Source organism: Mirounga angustirostris, unplaced genomic scaffold, assembly GCF_029215605.1.
Source record: "Mirounga angustirostris isolate CCGP_5_RB_7025 unplaced genomic scaffold, mMirAng1.0.hap1 SCAF_17, whole genome shotgun sequence".
Taxonomy (NCBI): domain Eukaryota; kingdom Metazoa; phylum Chordata; class Mammalia; order Carnivora; family Phocidae; genus Mirounga; species Mirounga angustirostris.
The window spans coordinates 56,462,370-56,475,204 of record NW_026991725.1 but is presented as its reverse complement, the minus strand read 5'-3'; the positions used below and the strand labels follow the sequence as shown (position 1 = coordinate 56,475,204).

The following is a 12,835-nucleotide window of genomic DNA, read 5'->3' as shown; positions in this document are numbered from 1 at the left end:
CCGATCCCACCCCGCCTGCAGCAGAGCTGGCCCCGACCCAGTGCCTCACCAGCCTTGCATATGGCTCCAGTACGGCCCTTCCTACTCCATGCTGTCCCCGATGGCTTGGAGGCCTCACAGGGCCCCCCACCTGCCCTGGGGGCAACAGAGAGCCATGGCACCCAGAATACCAGTGAAGGCTCTGTCAACTGGCTTGAGGGCTACCTCTCAGGGTTTTATTCTAGCGCAATGAGCGGAGAAACAGAAGCATTTCACAAAAGGTATTTAAACCCAGGAGGGTCTCCATTCTTTCCTCCAAATGATGGGAAAGCACAAGGACCCCCTGCTCAGGGGCCCCACCTCACTCAGTGCCAACAAACTGGACGAGGGGAGCTTGCCTACCTGGATCAGAGCAAGCACCTTGTCCTGCACAATGGTGGGAGGGTTGTTCTTGGGAGAGATGATTTTGACCAGGACGCTGTCGATGAAATCCCGGTTGGCCACGAGAATGTGGAAGCGGTGGCCACAGTTCTTCACACACGTCTCCAGCACCTGAGGAGGGAGGAGAGGAAAGCAGGGTCACCACCGTGGCAGCCCGAGTTTCCACCCCGACCCCACCCTTTGCTTCTCCCACGTGGCCCCACCATCTCCTCCAGGGTCACGCAGGGACGGCACTGCATCCCTCCATTCTGATTCAGGCATGCCTTGCTGACTAAAGTCGCCTGTCCCTGCACAATAATCAGGCAATTAGTTGGTAATTGAGGCACCAGTTTTGCATGAGAAGGATGCTGGTGTTTTAATGAGATCAAAATGACTGAGCGGTCCCTGAAAATTAGCATTTTAACTCCTCTCTCCGGGCTCCTGGGTGTGAGACATTAGCCAATGGGACTCAGGCTCTGTCACAGAGAGGGCGGCTGTGACAGCCTGAATTGCTGCGTGAATTATTGGCCCTTGGATGTGAGGACGCAAGCAAACACACACAGACACTCACTCACCCTCACACATACACACGTACACGCCCCACACAACCCTGCCTCTGCAACTAAAATTGGTAATGACTAAGGATTTTCTACTCTTTTTTTTTTTTTTGATTTTCTACTCTTAATAAATGGTTTGTGGGCCTCTGCTGCCAGTCAGCTCCCAGGTCCGTGTTTACTCCAAACCCTGCTCGCTCTTCCCCCGTCTGGAAAAATGAGGTACACAGGTCTTAGCCACTCAAAAGCACAGCGCGTGTGGGTTCTGGCCAGGTGGCCAGTGTGGGCTTGAATCTCAGCTCTGCCACTTCCTCCCTAAATGGCCCAGGACAAGCCTGTCTGAGCCTCAGCTTCCTCACCTGTAAAGTGGGCACATGAGTGCCTCCCTTGCAGGGCTGTAGTGAGGATGAGAGAGTATGTCTGAAGCGCCTAGCACAGTGCCCTGCGTTGGGGGGAGGGGGGGCAGTAAATGAGGACTATGATGTTATGATTATCATTCAAGCGGCTGCTGTACACACTTGAGGAAAGGAAAAACTTCACAGTCCCCACAGTACAGGGGAGAGGCCCCTTAGAATTCAGGGGTACCCACTGAAAGGTCTCCCCAGCCTTGAACACAGCTTTCTGAAGGTTTTTTTTTTAAGATTTTATTTATTTATTTGACAGAGAGACAGACAGCACAATGGTGGGAAGGAAAGGAACACAAGCAGGGGGAATGGGAGAGGGAGAAGCAGGCTTCCCGCAGAGCAGGGAGCCCGATGCAGGGCTCAATCCCAGGACCCCGGGATCATGACCTGAGCCGAAGGCAGACACTTAACTGACTGAGCCACCCAGGTGCCCCATGAACTTCTCAGCTCTCTGTAAACCAGCCCATACAATCACCTAGCCCTTCCCATACTAGCACCCCCCAGTGCCACGGTCAACTAGTGGAAAATGCCTCCTTGGAGTGTGCCCAGCAACAGGGGACATTTCTGACTGCCTGAGTATCTTCAGTGGCCCAGACTGAGCTGATCACTGGTTATGTTATGCAGCCCATTCCAAAGGGCCGGGTTCATACAATGAGCCTTGACAAAGCACAGCCATTAGGAAAGGCTCCCACCCTGTTTAACACTGACGGAGAGTGGACTACGAGCTGGGCACCATGCGGGAGCCTCCATGTTATGTACCATTTCATTCCAGTCTCACAACGAATTCTCTTTAAGTGGATCGGCCTTCTCCGGAGCCCTTGCCTCCTCACCCATGAAGAGGCCACAGGGCTACCTCCCCCAGCCCCCAAGATCAGCTGGGAGTCCCTCAGATGACAGGCAATGGGTGCCAGATTTCTTGTTCCTTCATCTGGTCCTGGAAATCGCCCGGGAAGGTGGGTATTATCCCATTTTCGGGATGATGAAGCTGAGGCCTGGAGACGCCGGTAACTTCTCCAAGGAGGCCAGAGCTGGCATGTGCCCCCCACCTGACAGCGACAGAGCCAGTCAAAACGGTGCCTTTCCCCACTGCCTGCCTGCCTGCACCATGGGAGGCTCCGGGTTCTGCTCGACTTGCCCGGGAAGACCCCAAAGCTCAGCTTCCTCCGGTCACCGAGCTTTTCCTCAGCCAAGGGGGCATTCTCTTTCTTAGCCTCTGCATGTGCCTGATTCCGGGTGACCACAAGGTAACTAGCATTCTCCCTCATAGTGACCGTGGGGACTGAACAGAGGAACCAGAGGGGTTCTTCTTGCCCTCCGGGAACTCACAGCTTCCCTTCTTTCTAGCATCCTCTAAAACCCTCTCGGAACGTTGCCTAAGCAGGCATCGGGCTGCTGAGGCCAAGGCAGGTGGCAGGGAGGATGGTTTATTTTATGAGAAGCAGGTGGGAAGGGAGGGGCAGGAGGCTGGGAAGAAAGCAGCTGTGGTGGGAAAGAACATGGCATGAAGGGGAGCAGGAAGGCCAACACGGCAGGGCCGCCGTGGCTCTGTCACCACACTCAGGGCCAACAGTGGGCGAGGACGCCCATCTCACCTTTGGAGAGCACATCCTTGTGTCGTCCAGGGGAGCAGACTTTAAAGTCAGCGTGGCCTAGGCTGCCCTTGGGGCTCAGATACAGGTTTGGAGGTGCCCCGGAGAGAGGTGGTATGTGCTCCAGAGCAGCAGGCACAGGAGGCCCTGCCCGGCCGGCAAGGGCCACTCAGCCACTCCACAGACTCTGCCAAAATGCCCCTGGTAAATGGGTCCCTGTGGGTTGTAGGGCATGAAACACACCGCAGCCATTTTCCAGCAGCCAAAGCCCGCAGAGTGACAAAAGGTGCCTCTAAGCAATGAGAAATGCCGGTTTCGAGTCCATACACTGTTTATACCCCAAAGCAGAGAACCCTCCCCGCCTCTGATGAACTCCTGTTTGGGGTAAATACCAGTATCTTTGTCAAAGGCCCACAAGGAGCAGGAGGACTGAGAGCAACTAATACAGTAAAGGAAGACAAACACAGAGAAGCCATAAAAGTAGACATGAGATCACATAACATGCACCAGGCTGGAGCCTTTGGTGTGGGGACAAGGGATCTGCCCATGTCAGAAGGCTCCCAAAGGCATCTCTGGATCTGCAGTGAAGACCTGACCACATCAACAAACAAGCAAACAAAAAACAAAAAACGTAGGCATAAATTTAACCAAGGAAGTGAAAGAAAGATCTATACCCTGAAAATTATAAGACACTGATGAGAGAAATTAAAGAAGCCACAAATAAATGGAAAGCTATCCCATGTTCACGGATTGGAAGAATGAATATTATTAAAATGTCCATACTACCCAAAGCCATCTATAGATTTCACAGGAATTGGAGAAAAATCTTAAAATTCATATGGAACCATAAAAGACCCCGAAGAGCCAAAGCAATCTTGAGAAAGAATAATAAAGCTGGAGACATCATAGTTCCTAATTTCAAACTATATTGCAGCGCTATAATAATCAAAACAGTATGGTACTGGAATAAAAAAAGACAATGGAACAGAATTGAGAGCCCAGAAATAAACCCATACATAAATATATGGTCAACTAATATTTGATAAGAGAGGTATGAGGGTTCAATGGGGAAAGGAAGTCTCTTTGATAAACAGTGTTGGGACAACTGGATTAACCACATGCAGAAGAATGAAACTGCACCCCTATCTTACATCACTCACAAAAATTAACTCGAAATGGACTAAAGACTTAAATGTAAGACCCGAAACTGTAAAACTACCAAAAGATAACACATGAAAAAAGTTCCTTGACACTGGTCTTGGCAGAGACTGCTTTTTTTAAGATTTTATTTAGTCATCTGAGACACAGAGATACAGAGAGAGAGAGAGAGCATGAGCAGGGAGAGAGGCAGAGGGAGAGGGAGAAGCAGGCTCCTCGCTGAGCCAGGAGCCCGACGTGGGGCTCGATCCCAGGACCCTGGGATCATGACCTGAGCCAAAGGCAGACGCTTAACCTAATCTGAGCCACCCAGGTGCCCGCTGGCAGAGACTTTTTGGATGTGACACCAAAAGCAAAGGCAACAAAAATGAAAATGAACAAGTGGGACTATGTCAAATAAAAAGCTTTTGCACAGAAGAAACAATCAGCAAAATTTAAAAGGCACTCTACAGAATGGGAAAGAACATTTGCAAACCATCTATCCAATAAGGGGTTAATATCAAAAATATATAAGGAACTTAACTCAATAGCAAAAAAGCCCCCCAAAAAACAACAAAAAATCAAAACCAATCCAATTAAAAGTGGCCAAAGGTGGGGCACCTGGCTGGCTCAGTCAGAGCATGTGACTCTTGACCTCGGGGTTGTGAGTTCAAGCCCCATAGAGAGATTACTAAAGTGTAATGACCTCAGAGATTACTAAAGATTACTAAAAAATAAATAAATAAACTTAGAGATTACTAAAGATTACTAAAAATAATAGAAATTACTAAAAAATAAATAGAGATTACTAAAAAATAAATAAATAAACTTAAAAGAAAATGGGCAAAGGACTTTAAATAGACATGTGTTCAAGGAAGATGCACAAATGGCCAACAGGTACATGAAAAGATTCTCAACATCACTAATCAGGGAAATGCAAATCAAAACCACAATAAGAGATCACTTCACACTTCTTAGACTGGCTATTATCAAAAAGACAAGAGACAAGTGTTGGCGAGGATGTGGAGAAAAGGGAATCCTTGTGCACCGTTGGTGGGAATGTAAATTGGTGCAGCCATTGTGGAAAACAACATAGAGGTTCCTAAAAAAAAAATTAAAAACATAGCTACCATATGATGCAGCAATCCCACTTTTGGGTATGTGTCTAAAAGAAATGAGGGTGCCTGCGTGGCTCAGTTGGTTAAGTGACTGCCTTCAGCTCAGGTCATGATCCCAGAGTCCTGGGATGGAGCCCCGCATAGGGCTCCCTGCTCAGCAGGGAGTCTGCTTCTCCCTCTCACCCTACCCCCTTCTTGTGCTCTCTCTGTCTCAAATAAATAAAATAAAATCTTTAAAAAATAAAAATAAAAGAAAGAAATAAAAGAAATGAAAACAGGGTATCAAAGAGATATCTGTACACCCATGTTCACTGCAGCATTATTCACAATAGCCAAGATCTGGACACAATCAAAGTATCCACTGATGGATGACTGTATAAAGAAAACGTGATATATGTGTGGTATTTCTTTATCCATGTATACAAACACACAAACACACACACACACAGAAATACTATTCAGCCATAAAAAGGAAGTAAATCCTGCCTTTTGCGACAACATGGATGGACTTTGAGGTCATTACACTAAGTGAAACAAGTCAAATACAGAAAAACAAACACCCAATTTTCTCACTTATATGTGGAATCTAAAAAAGCTGAACTCACAGCGACAGAGTAGAACAGTAGCTGTGGGGCAGGGGAAATGGGGAGATATTGGTCAAAGGGTACAAATTCCCAGCTATAAGATGAGTAAGCTCTAGGGATCTAATGTATAGCATGATGACTATAATTAATAATGCTGTAGTATATACTTTACAGCTAAGAAATTAGATCTCTTTTTTAAAGATTTACTTATTTGAGAGTGAGCAAGTGAGTGCGCATGTGTGCACAGGCACAAGCTGGGGGAGGGGCAGAGGGAGTGAGAGAGAATCCTCAAGCAGACTCCCCTCTGAGCGGGGAGCCCGACACGGGGCTTGATCCCAGGACCCTGAGATCATGACCTGAGCAGAAATCAAGAGCTGGACGCTCAACCAACTGAGCCACCCAGGCAGCTCCAAGAAATTAGATCTTAAATGCATCCCCCCTTCCCCAACAAAGGTAATTACGTGAGGGGACAGAGGCGTTTACTAACCTTATGGTGGTAGTCATTTTGCAATATACACGTGTATCAAATCATCACACTGTATAACTTAAACCTACATGGTATATGTCAATATCTCAATAAAGCTGGAGGAGTAATAATAATAATAATAATAAACCTAACCATCAGGGAAGGTTCAATGATGTTCACCATGTTCTTCCAGAAGGAAGTAAACAGAGAGACCACTTTAGAGAGACTTCCATCCTTGGGCGCCTGGGTGGCTCAGTCGGTTAAACGTCCAACTCTTCGGTTTTGGCTCTGGTTGTGATCTCAGGGTCATGAGACCAAGCCCCAAAGTTGGGCTCCATGCTCAGTGCAGAATCTGCTTGAGATTCTCTGCCTTTCCCTCTCCCCCTCCCCCCACTCTCGTGCACTCTCTCTCTAAAATAAATAAAATCTTAAAAAAAAGATTTCCATCTAACCAACATGGTTACCATGAAGCTGGGAATGTAAAAGGATATGTTTTAGATACCAGGAAACTGCCCAACACCTATAGTTCATTCCCTGGTGATTTTAGTTACTGAAAACAATTCATTTTGGGCATCACTCTGGGTTTAGTGAATGCCATGGCTCAATTTCTGAGACAAAACCAACAGCTTTCAAGTCACTATTTCTCAGCTGGTCTTTTTCGTCTTTATTATTCATACCCCAATTCCCTGGCAGAGAATATCCTCCTAATAAGTCTTGGGTTTTCACTTGGGTGAAAAATCCAAACAGTTTCTCTGCTTTAAAAGGAAACATGTTATAGCTGTTTTGGATAAACAACAAACTCTTCAAACCTGCAGAGAGGCCCACGTGCTGACCTGTTACAGCTTGCATTTTAAGAACTCACTGTGGCCCAGATTTGGCCACATCTGAATAACTGTTAGCTTTCCAGACAAAAATAACACCCGAAGTTGTCCCTTTGAGTTTCGTGACATTTTAAGAAAGGGCAAAAATCTGGTCTGTTTCTTCCCGAAAGGAGTCACTAGACTGACTTTTTCCAGAATCTCTGCACCAAAGACCAGTTTTTACCCCCATAATCTACAGCTGGGCACTCACTAGCCCGAAGTCTGGGCAAACCCCCAGACCTCTCTCTGGATTGAGGGGATGATGACATCCGTTTGGGAAGGTTACTGCAAGCAATTGCTTTAACACCTGAAAAACTCAGCACAGTCCCGGGCAGGTTCTGGGTAGAAGGCAGCAGGTTTGTAAGGAGGAACTTGATACCTAGGAAGGCAACTAGCGAGGCTGGGTCACAGCAGGCTGGTGGCCGGAAGGGCATCCACAGCCAGGCCTTCAGCTTCTCTGCTCTGGTTTCTGAACTAGTCAGTGCTACACGTACCTGATCCTCTGCTCCTATGTACCAGCTTGCAGCTCATCCACCACTTTGGGGGAAGGCAGGCAAACCCAAGCACACTATGGGAAGGCTCTGCTACACCCTGGTGGTGCTCGCACCAAGCCATCCACAGGCCGTGGCTGCCGGAGGCTGTGCTGAGTGGACAGAGCGAAAGCCCTGGGGGTGGGGCAGGGCCGTGAACGTGGATTTCCCCAGACGCTTTCCCACCCCCACGAGGGCAGCACTCACAGTCAATGCCAGCATGACCTCTCTGTAGTTCCGGTTCCCGTTGAGCCGCTTCTTCAGGGCTCGAATGGCATCCTTTGGCCTAGAGAGAAGGACATGTTAAAATCCTTGCACATTTGGTAAGCGCTGTGAATTGTGCAAGACTGTTGAATCTCAGATCTGTACCTCTGAAACAAATAATGCAATCTATGTTAAGAAAAAAAAAAGAAGAAGAAGAAGAAGGTAGCGGGAGGGGAGGAATGAAGCGGGGGAAATCGGAGGGGTAGACGAACCATGAGAGACGATAGACTCTGAAAAACAAACTGGGGGTTCTAGAGGGGAGGGGGGTGGGAGGATGGGTTAGCCTGGTGGTGGGTGTTGAGGAGGGCCCATTCTGCATGGAGCACTGGGTGTTATGCACAAACAATGAATCATGGAACACCACATCTAAAACTAATGATGTAATGTATGGGGATTAACATAAGAATAAAAAAAAATAAATGCAATTTAAATGTTTTCATAAAAATGTAAATTAAAGAAATGCAAAAATAAAAATTACCTTAAATGTCCAAAAAAAAAAAAAAATCCTTGCACATTCCACTCGGGGCCGCTACCCTACACAGTCACTCCTGTTTGTGTGAACCAGCATATATACAAGGTTGTCTGTTACACACGAAGTATTAGGTGGCATATTTATACACATAAAAGATCAGAAACAAATGAAGTCTTCATCATTGTGAAACAGGTTAACTTAAAAAAAATTTTTTTAAGTTTTATTTATTTATTCTTTCAGTAATCTCTACACCCAACATGGGGCTCGAACTCACGACCCGAGATCAAGAGTCCCATAGCTCTTCCGACTGAGCCAGCCAGGCGCCCTGAAACAGGTTAATTTAAATCATGTTTATCCCACTATATAGCTGCGGGAAAAAATAAAGACACTCCTTATGCACCAATATGGAGCCAACTCAAAGAAATGTGAATAGAGTTGTGTGCAGAGCAGTGCATAAGGTATGCTCCTCTTTGGCTTATAAAAGGACAACATACATACACACATACATAGTACACAAGCCAGAAGAGGGAAGAGAATCTCTGGAAGGAGCCCCAAGAAGCTGGTAACTCTGGCTGCCCCTTAGGAGGAGAACTGGGTGGCAGAGAGGAGGGAGTGAGAGGTTTCTCACTGGGCTTTTTTGCAGTCCTTTTGCATTTTGCATCACATGCAAATATTCTTTATTCGGAACAATAACTAACCCACTAGTGTGGGGGTACACCGAAGGGACAACAGACAGAGACACAGAAGAAAGAATGGCCAGCTCCCCGTTGAGGCTTGGATGTTCAGCTCCTGCTTAGCAGGGAGTCTGCTTCTCCCTCTGCCTCTCTCCCTGCTCATGCTCTCTCTCTCAAATAAATAAAGTCGAAAGAAAGAAACAAAGAAAGAAAGAAAACTTAATTAGGTCTCCTCAAAACCCAAAGAATTGTGTGTGTTTAGGTAATGGAGCCGATGTGGATTCCCAGAGGCACGTTCATAAGCTGATTGTTTGGAACCTGGAACACGTTCTTCCTTAAATCACAGTTAGAGCTAGGAGTGAGGGTCCCCAAACCAGCCCTCTAGAAACAGCTAGAAGGTGCAGCCCTTGGGTCTAACATGTTATTTCGTTTATTCTAAGCCAGGATCCAACAAAGCTGCGGGACTCATGGCTACCTCTAGCATGAAGCCCCGCCCCCAGACGCCCCATCACCTGCACTCCTGAGTCCCCAGTCCGCCTGCAGACTGGCCTTTTGCTATCACAAGTGGGCTCCAGCCTTCCCCTGATCAACGTGTCAGAATATCTGGGTCTTTCGAAAGTTGAAGGTTTGTAAGTCAGGGACCTCCTATTCCTACAGCTCTGAAATATTTATGATCTCTTTACCAAAGGAAAACGCCCTTTCAAATATGTGTGAGGAAGCTGGGGGAAGGGATGGTAGAAGGTCTGCTAATCAGCCCTATGTAGTCAGAAATACACAGGAACCAGCCAAGGCTTCTAGAAGAGATTTGAAAACGCCCTGAGTCACCTACTTCCCATTCCCAACTTGAAACGTGGCTGCCTGCAGGAATTCTTGGCTCCTGAGCCCAAAGGCTGATGGGACGAGGCTCTCTGGGGAATGGGTCCCTGCCAAGTGTGTTTACAGCATGGCTGCAGTTTCCAAACAGGGATGCTGATTTCTGCAAATATGGGACTCGACAAGCTCCTGGCTTTGAGGACTGTTTGTGGACTTGAGCTGGTGAAGGTCAGTGGCTGCTGGCCAGGAGCGTGGATTGATTTCCTCTCTCTCCAAGGCTCTGCCAAGCCACGGTCAACCCTGACCCACGGCTGCCATCCTCCTCAAGCCAGCTTCATCCCTCTCCTCTTGAACTTGCACGGAGCAGAAAAATGAGAACAGCCTCCAAGGGCCGCGATCACTTAGAGCTCACAGAGCAGAGCGCACACAGAGTTCTCCCAGTGTGGGGGTGATGGTGGTGGTGGAAAAATCAGAGAGCCAGCAGGCTCCTGGGTTAGAGTTAAAATGGAAATTCATCGGTGGCGGGAAGTACTGCCTCAGAGTGACTGGGTGAGCACAAAAGCAAGTATTTATCTCTCTCCCCGGGGTAGAAGCTTCAGAAAGGAGGATCAAAGTCATGTCAGAGGAATTGCAAAGTTTCAAGCAGCCGCTGCAGATTAGACAGCAAGGAGCTGGAATGAGGGAAAAAGGAGAGAAGGAAGAGTCAAGAGCCAAGATGGAGCAGGGGAGAGGAGCAGGAGGGGAGCCCCCCACCAACACCGTGAGATGCCCCGCCGCCCTGGCAGCTTGCAGCAGGAAGGTCAGCACCCAGGGCCTCACGATCTGGCCTCTGGGCCATCTTCGGCCTCCCCAAGGTCTCCTCCACCCCAGGCTCATAAGAACCCTTCTTTCTAGTCATACTTGAACTCATCTTGTCCTTTGGCTCCAGAAATGCTGCTCTGGAGCCGCTTTCTCCCTATTCCCTCCCAGGACGACACGGCTGCCCTCCACCCCCGTTCCAGACTCTTCCTCTCCCTCCTGGCCTCCCTCCTTCCTCCCCCTCTTCTCAGCTGCGTGCTCACTCGGGCTTAGAGGCTGGGGCCTAAGGATTCCCTGAGCAAGGGAAGGTCCAGACACGGTCATGAAAATGATCCAGGTTAGCGGATCCTTCTCAGAGAGACACATCAGAGTCACCTGGGGAGCACATACCCAATCCACACACCTGGGCCCGAACTAGGTAGGTCTGGGCAAGGCCTGGTAAACAGGGCCTAAAACATTCCCAGGTAGGTTCTTGAGCCAGGCACTCCTGGTTAATGACCAATGATTCAGGAGACGAGCCCTACGATGGAGGGCACCTCAGCCTTGGACACTTTAGGGAAAGCCCAAGGAGGGGCCTCTGGGGCAGTTCACTCAATCTGCACCCACCAGGACCACAACGTCCCAGAGGTGAAGCTCTGAGTAAGTAAGTGTAGGCAGAGTTTTGGCAGCTGGAGCCAGGTCAGCGTGGGCTTGCATCCTGCCTCTGCCCTTTTCAGCCATGCTGTGAAGACCTCTGGCAAGTGACCAAACCACTCTGGACCTCAGTTTCCTCAACACGGGCTGCCCCTACCTTCTAGGGTTGTCTCGGGGTGCCGCATGAGCTGGTGCAATCCAGGGCTCGCGTGGCGACCTGGCATACGGATGGCAAGCGCTCAGAGCACGGCAGACAGGGGCAGGGCCGTCAACCCACCGGGATCACGACCCAGGACTGGCCAGATGACACTACAGATGAAAGTGGTGGAGGACATCCCGTGCCGTGTTAAGTCTTTAACGTGCAGGTCTTTAATGGAGAAAGAGCACATCCCTATGCAGAGCACGGACCTGGATCCATACATAGGCAGACACTTCGTAATATTTACTCCTTTGATCCTTCTAACAACCTATGTGATAGGCACTACTGGTGTTTACACATTTTGTAAATGAGGACACCAAGACATAGGGACACATGGCAAGGGAGTGGAGGGCCCAGAATCCCAGCCCAGGCAGGTGGCTCCAGGCTCCACGCCCCTAATCTCAGGACACCCCCCCTTCCCACTCCTGCCCACCAGCCTGCGTGTCCGCCTTCCCGCCTGCCATCCACCCACCTCCCCAGGCGGATGCCCGCCTATGCTGCAAGACTCCACTCGGGGTCACCTCCTCCAAGCATCCTTTGCTCTGGTCTCGCCCAGCGAGCGGCAGCATCTGTCGGCACGCTGTGTTACAGTTATGTTCTGCATTCCCCATCAGATGGAATTCCCCATCAGACGTGAGGTCTCCATCCATTTATTCTTATTTACAAAATGCTTGTCAAGAGTCAATTATACATATGCTGCGCTAGGTGTTGGCATCAAATGGCACGTGGAACAGAATTCTGCCCTCATGGAGCGCATGGTCAAGGGGGGCCTGCAGGGGAGACAGCCACTCTAACGAACATCACGCAGACATGGACATTTACACTGTGATGGGCCTGGTTTCATATAGGGTACTGTGAAATCACGTATGGGGGGACTTGTCCAGATCAGGAAGAGAGGGAAATGCACTTCAAACTAAGCTCCAGTAAAAGACAGAACTGATTGGTGAAAGGGAGAAGTGAGACGGAAACAGAAGGAACATGGGGACCGAAGCCCTGAAGCAGGAAGGAGCTGAAAGGGTGCCCGAACGTTAGCTGAACTTCAGAGCTTTTCTCCCGCTTAGGAAGAGATTTGACAATCACCTCACTGTGGAGGCTGAGACAAAAAATCGCCACGCATCCCTGAGGTGCTCTCACTCAGAACTGCAGGACTGAGAGTGGGCCACTTCAGGAGGAAGGCGAACTGAGTGTTGGGAAAGGAAGGTGACCCACCTCCTAGACTCTGGAAGGAGGCAGCCCGGCTCTCACACCTCCCCACTCTCCCTGCTCGCCCAGACTGTTTGTGGCCCCAACACACTGCCCTTTCATGCTCTTATCTATACTCCGCCTTCTCTTCCTGCCCCA

At 49.0% G+C, this 12,835-nt stretch overlaps 1 protein-coding gene across 6 annotated transcripts in view; it reads right to left on the bottom strand.

The window, feature by feature from the left end:
- The window catches only part of TOM1L2 (target of myb1 like 2 membrane trafficking protein), a 119,708-nt gene that overhangs the window by 43,372 nt on the left and 63,501 nt on the right, over positions 1–12,835 (bottom strand). For all 6 annotated transcript variants that reach the window (XM_045889723.3, XM_045889724.3, XM_045889725.3 and 3 more), the window contains exons 3-4: positions 7,849–7,927; positions 382–531 (exon numbers count right to left, since the gene is read on the bottom strand). In XM_045889723.3, the coding sequence (XP_045745679.1) occupies positions 382–531; positions 7,849–7,927 (229 nt within the window). The remainder of the gene's footprint in view (positions 1–381; positions 532–7,848; positions 7,928–12,835) is intronic.